The sequence below is a fragment of the Miscanthus floridulus genome, chromosome 12, assembly GCF_019320115.1.
Source record: "Miscanthus floridulus cultivar M001 chromosome 12, ASM1932011v1, whole genome shotgun sequence".
In the NCBI taxonomy this organism is placed as follows: Eukaryota; Viridiplantae; Streptophyta; class Magnoliopsida; order Poales; family Poaceae; genus Miscanthus; species Miscanthus floridulus.
Window position 1 is genome coordinate 47,070,440 of NC_089591.1, and position 14,295 is coordinate 47,084,734.

General features: G+C 42.4%; 1 protein-coding gene across 6 annotated transcripts; it reads right to left on the reverse strand.

The window, feature by feature from the left end:
* Positions 1 to 3,718: 3,718 nt before the first annotated feature.
* LOC136497502 (protein Rf1, mitochondrial-like) lies at positions 3,719 to 7,660 on the reverse strand. 6 transcript variants are annotated; one of them, XM_066493330.1, is made up of 8 exons: positions 6,095 to 7,660; positions 5,671 to 5,763; positions 5,486 to 5,539; positions 5,187 to 5,377; positions 5,023 to 5,094; positions 4,357 to 4,534; positions 4,189 to 4,276; positions 3,719 to 3,823 (listed from the first exon to the last, which is right to left on the reverse strand). In XM_066493330.1, exon 1 carries the CDS (start codon positions 7,628 to 7,630, stop codon positions 6,131 to 6,133), a length of 1,500 nt encoding a protein of 499 aa, XP_066349427.1. In that variant the 5' UTR covers positions 7,631 to 7,660; the 3' UTR covers positions 3,719 to 3,823; positions 4,189 to 4,276; positions 4,357 to 4,534; positions 5,023 to 5,094; positions 5,187 to 5,377; positions 5,486 to 5,539; positions 5,671 to 5,763; positions 6,095 to 6,130. The 6 variants fall into 6 exon arrangements, with proteins under 6 accessions (XP_066349427.1, XP_066349426.1, XP_066349425.1 ...); XM_066493329.1 differs by having other exon boundaries at positions 5,486 to 5,763; XM_066493328.1 differs by having other exon boundaries at positions 4,357 to 4,518; positions 5,671 to 7,660.
* Between the last annotated feature and the right edge of the window lie 6,635 nt (positions 7,661 to 14,295).

A 14,295-nucleotide genomic window follows, 5' to 3' on the forward strand; every position in this document is an offset into this window, starting at 1 on the left:
TTTCAGCTGTCGTAGGTTGATGCTGATATCTGGGATAAGGCAGTGAACAAACATGATATGCAGTTGACACCTTCCTGTAACCAAAATTGTTGGGAAAGGAAATGTTAGTATATATTTATGGTGGCTGCCGTTATATAGAGGAATAAATTCATCATATTTGATAGGTTTTAGCTTGGTACAAATTAGACATGTTTTTGTAAAGAAGGATGTTAGTCTACTATATATCCAGAAGACAGTAAACTGAACTCTAATTCTACTTTCATGTGAGCAAGGGAATTGATCACCTCAGCGGGATTTCCCACACAGGGCTTGTCCAGTGCCCATAACAGCACATGGGCTCTGATTTGCAATTACAGTTACTGTGTAACCTAAAATAAATGCTTTTACTCTTTTTCCTTTGAAAATATGACCTCTAGATTTGAACTTTTGGAACAAGTCTAAATCCAGTACAGCTCAATTAGTTTCATGCAGAAAGGTGTTAAGAGAGTGTAGAAGGTGGGAAGAGGAAGAAGGCTCTCTAGCTCAGGTTAGAATCATAATGCGGAAAGGGATAAAATGCACGGTCCATGCAAGTAAATGTTCAATATAAGCAGTTGAGTGTCAAAGAATATGAAACAAAATAGCAAATTAGAAGTCTGACATCAAGATTCATGTGTGCAGTTTAATACAAATGGTGGATGGGAATATGTGTTTCGGTGGCAGTAAGTGCCATAAAAGTGTGCTATACACTTGCAGTTATAACGATTTTCAGTAAGATGTTTGACTATATAATAGTAAATACATTGGGGAGAATATCACACATGGTATGTAAGGCGAGACATAGGGTATGTAGCATGAATAGCTTGGAGTAGAACTAACAACGTCGGGCTGATTTTTCTGAAAAAGTTCGTTGTAGGGTGTGTGAACTTACGTTGGTGTCGATTGGCTAGCAGGAGTCCAAGAGTTGCTGGCAACACATGTTGTCAGCCTGTTTGTATAGTGTTTGAAGAGCTGAGTCGTCAGGCACGGCGAGATGAATGTGAAGATTGAGCATCGTGTTCTGTGTAACATAAAAGGGGCGTACCCAGTGCAGAGAGCTCCCGCTCTGTGCGGGGTCTGGGGAAGGGTGTCAGTGGCAAGTCTTACCCTCGCCTGTGTAATGCGAGGAGACCGCGACTCGAACCCAGGACCTTTCGGTCATAGGCGGTAAGACTCTACCGCTTGCACCAGGCCCGCCCTTCTTCTGTGTGACATACATACAGAGAAATAAATAAAAGAGTTAAAGGGCAAACATGAACTTAGAATGATTATTCATAGTTCTGCTAAATTCATCTTGTCTCTGTAGAGGAACAGATCACCTGCACTTTCTGCACCCCTGACCACCATCGAAATAATTAGAACCTGAGGCATGCTTTGCAAGAAAATTGTAACAGTTTGAGAAGAAAAAACTGATCAATCCCCATTACCAAAAATTGAGGAACCAAAAAAAGGAAAGGCACATGAGTAGGCAAATAAATTGGATATGGTACAATTGCACATGATATAGTACCAGCAAGGCAATTGAGATAATAAAAGAGTGACAGAATCATAAATAAAAAGAATCACCACAAAGGCCAGAGTTTGTTTCATTAGGAGGTGGCTGCTAGTCTATAACTAATACATTTCTATCATTAGGAAGTAGATCAGCAGGTATTGATGCGGGGTAGTTGTCATCCACGAACATAAGTACACGCCTAATGTTCGTTGATGGAAGCAGCTTGTGTAGTTAAAAGGAGCGCTATCTCAGCATGCGGTGCATAAACAGATCAAGTAGAAGAATAGGAAACTAAACTGCTAAAGGAGAATCATTGGAAGTAATATGTAAGCTGTTAAACAAAGGAAGGGCACAACTACATCAGAAAAATAGAAGCAGCCTATACAAAAATCAAATGGAAGTACAGGAAGCACAGTTCATCCATGGCAATAAGCTAATGGAAGGTTGTGGAAGAAAAATACAACATAAACGCATATAATTTCCTCAACGATTGTCATCCGGTAGAGCTCTGTTGCCTAGAAATGTGAAACTTTCATCATTGTAACAAACAGGGGCATTAGCTGATGTGGATGCGACATCAGGCATAGACAAAAGTCTGCTGTTAATTATTCGTTGCACTGGAAGATGAAATCCTGAGGTATAGTCTTGCATGAATGCATCCAACTATGATTCATGGATAGAGGTATCTTGCAGGTGGACGACATGTCTTTTAATCATTATGTCACAACTCAAACCAAACAATGGACAAATCAAATCAAATTTGACGGTATGTTTTTTTGTTTATTAGCCATCGTACCAATTAACAGCATAGACGGAGGCCCGAGCAATGGAGAGACGCCGGTACCTGGATCTGCTGTCACCGGAGGCCTTGCGCGCACCGGCAGCAGGGCTGCGCCGATAGGGTTTGACCGCGCGGGGGGGGGGGGGGGGGCGGGGGGGGGGGGGGGGGGGGGGCTCCCATGCTGGCGCGACACAGCGGCATGCCACCAGCGCCGAGAAGAGGGAAGGGTGGACCGCACGGCGCTGGGAGAGGCGGAGCACAGCGCGAATCCAAGCCGGCGAGGTCGGAGCGGCGGCGTCGTAACCTCGTGGTGGAGGCAGGGGAGGGGTAGACGGCGCTGGGCAGTGCCCTCGGCGCCGGCGAGATGCGCAGCTGACGGTGGGGGTGGGGAGCGCAATTTTTTTCGCACGAAGGGAGCGGGGGCGAGCGATGATTTGTTTCGCACGCCTGTCAACGATTCTCTTATGAATATTTTAGTTGTAGAGATAGAGATAGAAGAGATGTACATGTTCATCTCCCTCGTCTCGCCCACATACTATCTAGTTACCTCTATATGCTTGTTCTGCTGGGGAACCGCAAGGAAAGGCTTGAAGGTAAGCACAAGCCCGATGACCTCTGTCAGATTCAGGAGAAGAAACACCATCTGGTCCTACATGTACATATATATGAAAACAAAATGTGGGGATTAATCGAAAGCCATTTTTAACCTTTCATTCAAATCCGCATCCTCTATATATGGTTTTATTGCAGTAACTACTTGTAAGATTACACTGTAACAATTAGGATGGTAGTGCTGTAAAACTTCGTATATATAGGGTTTACCTGGAAAGATGGCGGCATGAGGGCACTTCTGTGCCCATGAGAACCTACAACCAGAGGCATTTCATCAGTGAGTTTCTTGTTCAAAAAATATGTACATGCACATACTCTAAGCTTGTCCTGGCTGGCTGGCCCATGCTTTCATGCTTATCACACAATGTGATAGACTAAACTAGCAACATTTTCAAGACCGCGATGAACATCATACGAATAACAGGGTGGTCAGGCAGCACTACTAGCTTTTGTACATACAAGATGCCTGCTCCAGCTGGAGTGAAAGCCTTGGACAGACTTTATAACAATTATTGATCAGTTCTTGGTAGGGAGTCGGATGATAATCGATAGAACTGGCATAAGTTGGTCATGTACCACAGAATTGTTTCGCAGAAGCGAAGTGCCGGTAACTCTAGTGATCTGATCAACATACTCAAGCATTAGTATCCCAAAGCAGGCAAAGTTGAACGTTTGAATGAAGCACAAAGGCATAAACCAAAACACATGTCCTGAATTTCTAATTCTATACAGGAGTGTATGTATGTAACCATTTAGTGGTGATGTGATTTATGGGTTGAATCTCAATTTACTCATAGTGAACTACTTACTGCAAAAACGCTTTTGAGCATTGCCGCGATATAGAGCGGCACATCAAGTTTTATTCCTGACATGCGTGTCATGAAGGGATAAGCAGCAATTATTGGTATAGATAGTACCTGCGATGCTTATGGTCAATTGATAGAATTAAAACCAATTTTTAACAGAAAATAGGGAACAATGAGTAATGGACACACTGCAAAATGTCAAACAATAATAACGGTCACTGTAATAACCCACTGATGAAACTCGGGTTGAATTGATTAGACCAAGGACTTTATCGATCCAACAGTAAGCAAAGATTTGATATACTAGAAGACTGGCACCTACAGTTGAACAGAGGATAAGTATTGGCAATCCAGAAATTGCATTTACTACTACAGTGCACAGACTTTATAACAATAAAACACAAGCAACTGATCATGTGGATGCCTTGGATTTTTTTAAAGTTAATTGGGAAAGTAATTGGTTGGAGTGGAATTACCTGCGACTGTAAGAACTTGGCCCACATCTTTAGTCGCAAAGCTAAGCCCACCATATTTTCTGTCACTCGCGGTCCATACAGAAAATATCTGATGTTGAATTGCAACATTATCTAACTTTTAGAACAATTCATTTCAATGTAGAAGCTGTTGGAATCGGCAGGTGGTACCTCAACGTATGCGGTGTCATGAAGGGAGAAGACACATTATGTTAACATCAATGGCCAATTTTTGAGTAAGCTCTTCTTAGGTGGCTCTGTACTTTCTTGAGTTGTAGTACCTTCTACCATTTCAACTGCTGTCTCAAGGCCTTTGTGCTTATGTAGGGTCTCCTGTTTGGTTTAGTAGCTGATGAAGTAGAAATAAGCCGACATCAAGGCCCAGTTTAGATGCAAATTTTTTGGCAAAATGCAACTGTAGCGCTTTTCGTTGTTATTTGGCAATTAGTGTCCAATCATAGTCTAATTAGACTTAAAAGATTCGTCTCGTGGATTTCGTCTAAACTGTGTAATTAGTTTTATTTTTTATTTATATTTAATGCTTCATGCATGCGTCCAAAGATTCGATGTGATAGGGAATCTTGAAAAATTTGGTAAAATGAAGTGGAACTAAACAGGGCCCAAAGTGCAAAGTTATCTAACAGAATTTTCTGTAACTTAATAAGGTAGGATATGATATTCACATGGACTTGCCTATTTAGTGTGCCAACAACAAGACATATTTATGTGCAAAAAAATAATAAAACGCATAAAGAAACCCTTCATGAATTGAAAAGATTATTAATACAACAATAAATTTGAAAGCATACACTGATATACAGAGCAGGTTATACTTACCGGCATCCACAGCTTATGAAAACCAAGGTAACGAAAAATGATATACACAGACATGGAAATAAATATGGGAACCTGCATCGTGTTGGAACAAGAAGATAAAATGAAAAAAAAATCATTCCGACTTAGTGTTAAAAGAATTTAATCTTGGTTGAAAGGAATGCTACCTTCCAAACACTGATTTCTCATGAAACAGATGTGGATACTGTTTGACAGGCTGGTAATAAGGAAGGAAGACAGAGCAGGTGAAAAGTAAGTAAACCAAATGGTTGATAAACAATGATCTTTGTCAGGCATACCTGTGCTACATAGCCCCCAATTGCCGGGCCCAATTATAACACCCATTCCCCATGCTCTGCTGACCTCAATTAAATTAGATGAAATGGATCAGAAGGAACCTATTGTAGTCACTAATTATGTTATATGCAGTAAGTGTTATGAGCTTATGTGTAGAGTTGGAGCTTACAACTGATATACCCAAAGCTTGTTGGTCAGGTCGACAAACTTCAATGGAGTAGGCCTGTCACAGAAAGCAATAATTCCATTACATTATTGACTAGACTTTTGCTCGAATCAGGGCACAGCAAACTGACAGTGACATATTTCCTTTGTCTCTTCTTAGGAATTGCCACTTTTAACATTACAGAGTACCTTTACTGGTGCAAGGAATCTGTTCAGAGCACCCAGAAGAAACCTTGTAGCAAATACTTCACACTCAGTCCAAACAAAGTGTTGAACACAAAGCTGAAACATAGGTTTGGAAATGGATTAGAAATAAATAATTATATATATAATAAATAAAAGGAACAAAATACTACTACTAATATTTAACTTCGATTAATTATGGATATCTTACAAACTAAGCAACATAATGAAGAAACTTATGTGCTCCCAACAGTTTGAAAATTGATTCCCACTGTAAAGATAACTAGGGCTGAAGACAACTTTATACGAGATTAACAGGATGCTGGCATGCACTAACAGTACAAAACTTCCCTAGAAAATTTCATCAAACAAATGTGACAACACAACTGAGGATGCTGGCAAGCAAATTAGAGCATGAGGTAGACATTACCACTCAGCTGAGGATTTATTTTGTTTCTCATAATGCTCATTTGTTGACCTCCTCAAGAAAATGGTACTTTTCAGGTAGGGACTTTGCATGGTTCTTATATTCCTCCCTCAAGAAAAGTGATATTAGCAAGGAAGTAGTGGAAGCCTCAAGTGAGAAGTTCATTTCATCAATTTTGGAGAGGTAAGCCCCAGCCCTCATTATCTCCCCTCCACCCAGCAGCCTCCTAACTATACCATTTAGCATGTATGAGTTTGGAGTGCATCCACTCTTTTCCATTGCTAAAAACAAATTGTCAAACTCATCTAGCAGCCCTTCTTGTATGAGATTTTCCATCATTAAGCGATAGGTCACCACATCCGGAACTAAACCATGGGCAGGGATAGCAGCGAACAAATCCATGGCATCTTTCTTTCTGCCACTTTTGAGCAAACAACCAATCATAATATTGAAAGTAATAATGTCAGGACGAATATCCTTAGAACACAGACTCTGGAACATTTCAAATGCTTCATCAACACAATTATTTTTGCAAAACCCATTTAGAATTATGTTGTATGTGTAAATGCCCCATTGTTTCCTAGTTTTAATCATATTGTGGTAGAGTTCCTTTGCTTCAGAAAATCTCCAAGTCTGAAATAAACCATGCAGTATAGTACTGTAAGTCACAGCACCAGGCATAACTTGCTTCCTCAACATTTCTCGGACAAGACAATATGCATTGTCCATCCTGCCAGTTTTACAGTAGCCGCGAAGCAATGCATCATAGCACAAAATGTCTGGTTTCAAGCCAACTGAGACCATACTATCTAGTAACTTTGCTGCTTCATCAATTCTACCAGCTAAGCAGTGGCCACCTATTAATGTACTATATGAGATAACATCAGGCCTCACGCCTACACGTTCCATCAAGTCAATGACATTCTGGGCTTCCATGACCCGTCCTTCTTTGCATAAGTTAGACATTATGGTGTTGAAGGACACGATGTCGGGACGGATTTCTTGATCCAACATTTCAAAAAATAATTCCTCAGCCTTCTCCCATCTGTCAACGGTGCAGAGTCCATAAATCAGGGAGTTAAAAACAACAATGTTAGGAGTCACTCCTTCATCGATCATCTGATTGAATTTAAGCACAACATCATCCACTCTTCCCAACTTACAAAGTGCATCTATTAATGTTCCATAAGTGACTACATTAGGACTCAATCCTTGCTGCCTCATTTTGCTAAGTATATGCATCGCCTCATCTATCATTGCCTTTTTAGCATATGCACAGAACATAGTGTTGAAGATGTAATGATCAGGTGAAATACCATTTGCTACAATCAAATCTAGGAGATCAGGCAAATCAGCAAGGGCTCCTTTAGCAACATACCCGTAAAGAAGAATGTTGTAGATAGTTACATTAGGTTTTATGCCCTTCCTAATCATAACATCAAAAATCTTCCTCGCTTCTGTGCATTTTCCATTCTTGCATAGATAGTCCAGTAACAAACCATAAGTAACAACATTTGGGTGAAGACCACGTGCGTACATTTCTTCGAGCCTTTGAACCACTTCTTTCCACTGTCCTGTAGAGAGGTATCCATGGATCAGACAGGTATATTGTGGCAGAACCTCCTAAATTATAGGGCCCATATGCACCTGTCACTGTCCGACAACCTTTGACATCTGTGCATATGTTTCCGGTAACTTAAGAAGACTGTCGGGTGTCCTCGGAGAATCCCGAATCATCCACGATTTCCGAGCAGGATCACGTTACAGAGTCATTGCAGTATTACAACATTTATTCAAATATCTACACCAGAGTAAAAACAGCGGAAGTCTTACGATAACATAATTTACAAAACAGTAGCTTCAAACCTCACAACTAAGTTCAATGATTATTACAAAACGAAATAGTGGAGTGGCATTATAATATAATACAAAACACACAATGAAACTGCCCTGCCCAAGGATCACACATTTACTTCTCATCGTCAGATCAAACAATAGTCATACAGCATGATCCAAAATAGATCTGCTCATGAGGCTCACCTGCAACAAGGGTCAACGAACCCTGAGTACAAAAGTACTCAACAAGACTTAACCAAAATAAAACTGAGAAGACTTAGGAATGCAGGCTTAGGGATTCAAGGTATGGTTTTAGCAATAATCAAAGTTATTTTGCGTAAAAGCTCTTTAACAAAATTCTTTATTTCAACAGTTAAAACTTCATAAAATCATATACAAAGATGACACAATCCGTAATGAGATCATGAAACTTCATATCCAACACCTTCACAAACCATTCTCAAGTTCCAGTTATTAATACTACGATGATGAACAGTGAGTTGAGTCTCCATAACCGAGGAGCAACGACGATTCGAACCGATTATAAACCCAGCTGGGGATTCCAGACTATACGACATATGCAGGTCCCCGACCTACATATACCAACCTACTCTTGGATCCTCTAAAACAAGAACGGGTCCGCGCCACCTGAGAATACAGTGCTCCACCATTCCAGCCCATGGCCATGTGGGTACACGCTACTCTCGCCATCTCTCCACTCTCAGTGCACGAGTAGCCATTCTCATAATAGAATAGCCGAGTAAAGGCTTAACGGAGTATGTGGTTAGTACTACAAAGTCTCACCTCATGCAATTCAACAACGGTACGGACCTTAATCGATACAGATAGAAAGTACCCGCTCACAAGACCTCCATGTCTTGTGGCTCACACACACCGAGTCCATCCGGTCTAGATTTATTACTTCATAAGCTCATATTTCATGATAACGTAAGTAACCAAAGATCCATTTAAAATTCTCAGGTGACCGGTAATCACCCGGCTAAGCATGACTAAGCATATCTAGTCATTTATGAAATAAATCTGGTAACAAGGTAGATATGGAAAAACAATGTTGGTAATGCACCAATTAGGCTTTTACTTAACTCCTAATCACTTAATGCAGTAAAGAAAAGCAAAAGCAAAATTAATTTGTAAAACACAAGGTAGGGTTGTATGCATCCGGGGCTTGTCTTCCTTGACAGAAAAGTCCGGTTCCTGCGATGTTTCACAAGTATTCGATCCGACCTCAACAAACGGATTAACCTCCTCTGCAACTTGATTAACTACCATGTGTTCACCTTCATTCACTACACGTAGTAACAATGCCATGTTTAACATGATGCGGAATACGAAACATGATGCTCGATGATGGATGTAAAAATTAACAATTTGAATACAACTTTCCTTCGTGGTACAGTTACAAGTCAAACTAACTAAATCTTTTTCGTACTACTTACATCAATTATCAAAGATCATTACCAACTAATGACCCAAGGACATCACTCAATCAAAAATTCAAACAAAACCTAAATCACTAAAGGTTACTATTTGCTTTTAAGAATTAATTAATTAATTAAGAATTATGAAATAAATCAACTTGTTCCAATTGATCTCAAAATTTTTGTAAATGTTCATTACATGATAAGTAAGTGACAAAACAAATTTCATAATTTTTGGACAATTAAATAAGCTTAGAAAAATCATGGAAATCCATTTATTAATAAATTGAGCAATTTTCATCACATTCAAAAAGTGCTAAAAAATAAAATTTCATATTTTTCTTAAATAATATACATCACAAATAGGTCACACAAAAATTTTCATAATTTTTGGAGTTCTAAATAAATCTACACAAAAATAACAAATTACATCACTATTCATTCAAATATGAAAATAGAAAAATTTCATTTGAACGCTGAGTCACTGACAAACGGACCCCACTTGTCATCTTCAACCTCCAGCGCTGACTCCGGCGACACGCGCGCTGACCAACGATTCCTCACCACCGGTGAGACCAACGGCGAAGGCAAAGGCACCACAGTGATCACTATAACCAGGCGCAACTATTGATGGCACAACCGAGACCAAATATGGCCAGGACCGAGCACAGCGACGACCATGGCGGGCACGACGACACGGCCGCGCTACACTGGCGACACAAGCACGGTAGAGGTTAAACACTTAGCACAGAAGGGTTCAGCACCTCACCCCGAACACGACTGAGCAACGAGCAGGGTCAGAGGATCAACGAAGAGGCTGATCGACGCTCCGAGCAGGCACGGCGGAGCAGACCGTCGTCGGTGGCGATGCTCTGGTAGCTGTGGTGGTCAAAATGAGAAATCAATGGGTCATAGAGTACCACGGCATCGTGGCAAAGCTGAAGCAAGACTCAGCAGGGGCAGAGGCGCACCGTGGAGCTCTGGCCACGGTGAGGCGAACACGACGGCGATGCTGCCGGCCGCGAGGAAGAAGAGCGCGCACAGCAGTTTCTTGGCGAAATCAAGCTAAATTGGTGGGTTGGCTGGGCGCATAAGGATAAGGCGGAGCTGTAGCAAGCTTTTGTGGTGACTAGAATGCGCTGAGACGACGGCACAAGCTCACCGGAGATGGATGGTGGCGACGGAAGAAAACAGAGGAAGAGAGCGGGGGCAAACGGCGACAGCCAAGGCTAAATAGAACGGCTCAGAAGCGCAAGGAAGCTGCGCTGTGGCCTTCACCGCGCCAGTGCGACGCCAAAGATGGCCATGACCGCACCTGGAAGCAAACCGAAGGTCGCCGGCGGTGTAGCTAAGGCGGTGAACACTGTTCACTAATATTATAGAATTGCCATTCCTTTTAAATACCAAATTACTCCCAATTTTGTAGAATAACTCAAAAATCTCCAAAAATAAAAGTTATTCAAAATTCAAATTTCTACAACTTTGCTTTTATAACCAACCCCAAATTCGGTCTAGATTTTGAAATGAACTTTTGAATTCGAATAGAGGAAATTTAACGAATTACGCATTTTTGAATTACTCCAAATTTTTCATAACAACTTTGAAAACTCCAAAAACAAACTTTGTATAACTTGTCAAGCTCTACACTTTTGCTTTTGGGCTCAACCCCAAAATATGCTTAGATTTTGAAATGAGTTTTCAGGGTAGGATTTAAATGCTGAAAATCTGGGTTTTCTCGAAAATTTAAAAATCCAAGCAAACTTTGAACTTGAGTCAAACAATACAATTCAACACATACCACATAAATATAAACTTATTTTAGTGTATGCATCTCAAAGTTTTCACCAAATGCCAAATGCTTTGTAATGCGTATGATGACATGTCAGGTTTTAGTATTTAAACACCCGAGGTGTTACAATCCTTCCCCCTAAAAGAAATCTCGCCCCGAGATTTAAAGCCATAGGGTAAGTAATGGAAAAGGAAATGTGTCGCGAGAACACATACAAGATCTGTCCATAAAACAGTTGAGGTCCTTTTACAAAAACACAATTTGTAACAACCTAGCTCAACTAACATTACTCTATATTGACGCAAGAAACTCTAGAAATTTTTCTAATAAGTAATCTTCTGATTCCCAAGTAGCATCTTCTTCTGAATGTTGATTCCATTGTATCTTGTAGAACTTGATTGTCCATCTATGAGTAACACGATCTTTCTGATCCAAAACTCGGATAGGATATTCAGAATAAGTCAAATCTGGTTCAAGTTCCACTCCTTCAACCTCAACATTCTGCTCAGGCACTCGGAGACACTTCTTCAATTGAGAAACATGGAACACATCATGCACAGCTACGAGATGTTCAGGTAATTTCAAGCGATATGCCACTTTTCCATACCTCTCCAAAATTTGATATGGTCCAATATATCGAGGTGCCAACTTGCCTTTAACACCAAAACGGGTAACTCCCTTTATTGGTGATACTTTCATATATACAAAATCTCCTTTGTTAAACACCAATGGTCTACGTCGTCTATCCACATAACTCTTTTGTCGAGATTGAGCTATCTTCAAATTACTTTGTATTTGCTTAACCTTGTCTTCTGTTTCTTTCACAAGGTCAACCCCAAAGAATCTTCTTTCTCTAGGCTCAGACCAACTCAGCGATGTTCTGCACCTACGACCATAGAGTGCTTCAAACGGAGCCATTCTAATGCTTTCCTGATAACTATTGTTGTATGAGAACTTGGCCAAAGGCAGACATTCATCCCACTTTTTGGAATAGTTAAGAACACAACATCTTAACATATCTTTAAGTACTTGATTGACTCTTTTAGTCTGACCATCAGTCTAGGGATGATAAGCTGTACTGTACAGAAGTTTGGTACCTAATGAAGCATGTAAGTGTTTCCAAAAGCTAGAGACAAACTGTATACCCCTATCTGACACTATGGTCTTTGGTACTCCATGTAAGCTCATGATTCTTGCTAAATACATCTTGACATATTGGATCGTAGGATATATAGTCTTGATAGAAAGAAATTATGCTGACTTAGTGAGTCGATCTACAATAACCCATACTGAGTCAAATCCCTTTGATGTCTTAGGTAGACCAACAATAAAGTCCATACTTATGTCCTCCCACTTCCAAGATGGAATAGGTAATGGTTGTAATTCACTAGCAGACCTCAAATGTATAGCTTTCACCTTTTGACAAGTATCATACTTTGCTATATATCTAGCAATCTCTATTTTCATTTTAGTCCACTAGAATCTTTGCATCAAGTCATGGTGTTGGGTACCATAAAACGGGGTACCCCGAGCGTCCACCAAAAGAGTCATTTAAATCCCGTCAACAACAAAGCCAGAAGGTAAGCCATGGTTCCATCACCAGCCCTGTCGAGACCCACCGGCTCTTCGCCTCGCCTGAGGCCTCGCACGGGAGGTCTCGACACCCTGACAAAATCTCCACCTCGCGCGAGGCCTCGTGCGAGAGGCTTTGGCAAGGATCCCAATCTCTGTCTCACCCGAGGCCCCGTGCGTACAGCCTCGAACAGGACAGCTATTCTCCGTATCGCTCGAGGCTGGCTTGTCAATAACCCATCACTCCCGCCTCGACCAGCCTTCCCAATAGCATGTCGCGTCCCATTAATGCGTCAACCACTCCCGCAATCTTAGCCGGACGACGGCTCGACACCACGGAGTGGCCGATGGGACAAGAGGTCGCATCAACGCCATACCGGCTAAGACAAGGCGCGGCGGGGATTACTGACCACTGTGTTCTGGCACTGTGCCCACAATCAGGGCCGGCGCTACACTGTGCCCCGTAACACATGCCCCGAAGACAGCGCGGCATGGGAAGTCTAGCCCGGGCCATCATTACCTCCGAACCAGCGTACCAGATCGACCTCTCCCTCCGAGCCTCGGCACTCTACGTTAGGGCCTTGACCATCTTGAGATTCACGTCTGCCGAGACCCCCACCATGGTTCGGCCTCGGCACCAACCAAGCCTCGGCCTCGTGCGCAGTTAATCCATGGCAACCCGCACGCTGACCGCCGCGCCCACTTCGAGGCAGCCCTGGAGCTCCCATGACGCACAGGATCGGATGTGACCAGCATGTCGCCCCAGCGCTTCAAGGATGGACCACTCCGACAACCACGCCGCCACAGGAAAAGGCTACAGGGCTCGGACACGCCGCCTCCATTTGCACGACGCCATATAGTTAGCACACGTACTACCCTTGTCCTCCCTTCAACTATAAAAAGAAAGGACTTGGGCCATTTCTAGAGAGGACACAGGCACTCACAAAAACAACACCCTATAACACGCATACACCCGGGCCGCCTGAGAGCAACGTCTCAAGCAGTCCACATCACTCCATGCCGAGACCTGGGACTAGCTCCCTCTCTCACCTAGCTTGTAACCCCCTACTATAAGCACTTCAGTGCAAGGAATACAAGATCGATCTCTCAGACTGGATGTAGGGCACCAATCGCCTGAACCAGTATAAACCTTGTGTCTCTTTACATCACCATCTGGGATTGGGAACACGCAGCATAAATTCACTAGTTGGTTGAGGATCCCCTGGTCCAAAACACTGACAGTTGGCGTGCTAGGTAGGGGGTTCTGCGTGTCAGTTTCATCATCCCAACAAGTTCCGGATGGCAGACCCCATACGACCGCTGCATCTTGGCACGGTGGTCTGGTTTGGGAGCCTAGAGTTCATGTCTCTAGGGCATGAGTATGACATGGTACACCTCACACCCCGAGCCCCGCCTATCGATGACGATGTCACGCACCAGCAGTCTAGGCATAGGCGGCGCCCGGGCGGCCGCTCTCGTCGCGCTCGCCGGGCACGACGCGAGTAGGATCACCCCGATGCTGCGCGAACCTAGGGCGACCCACCGCTCTCCGCCGGTATCCTACGACC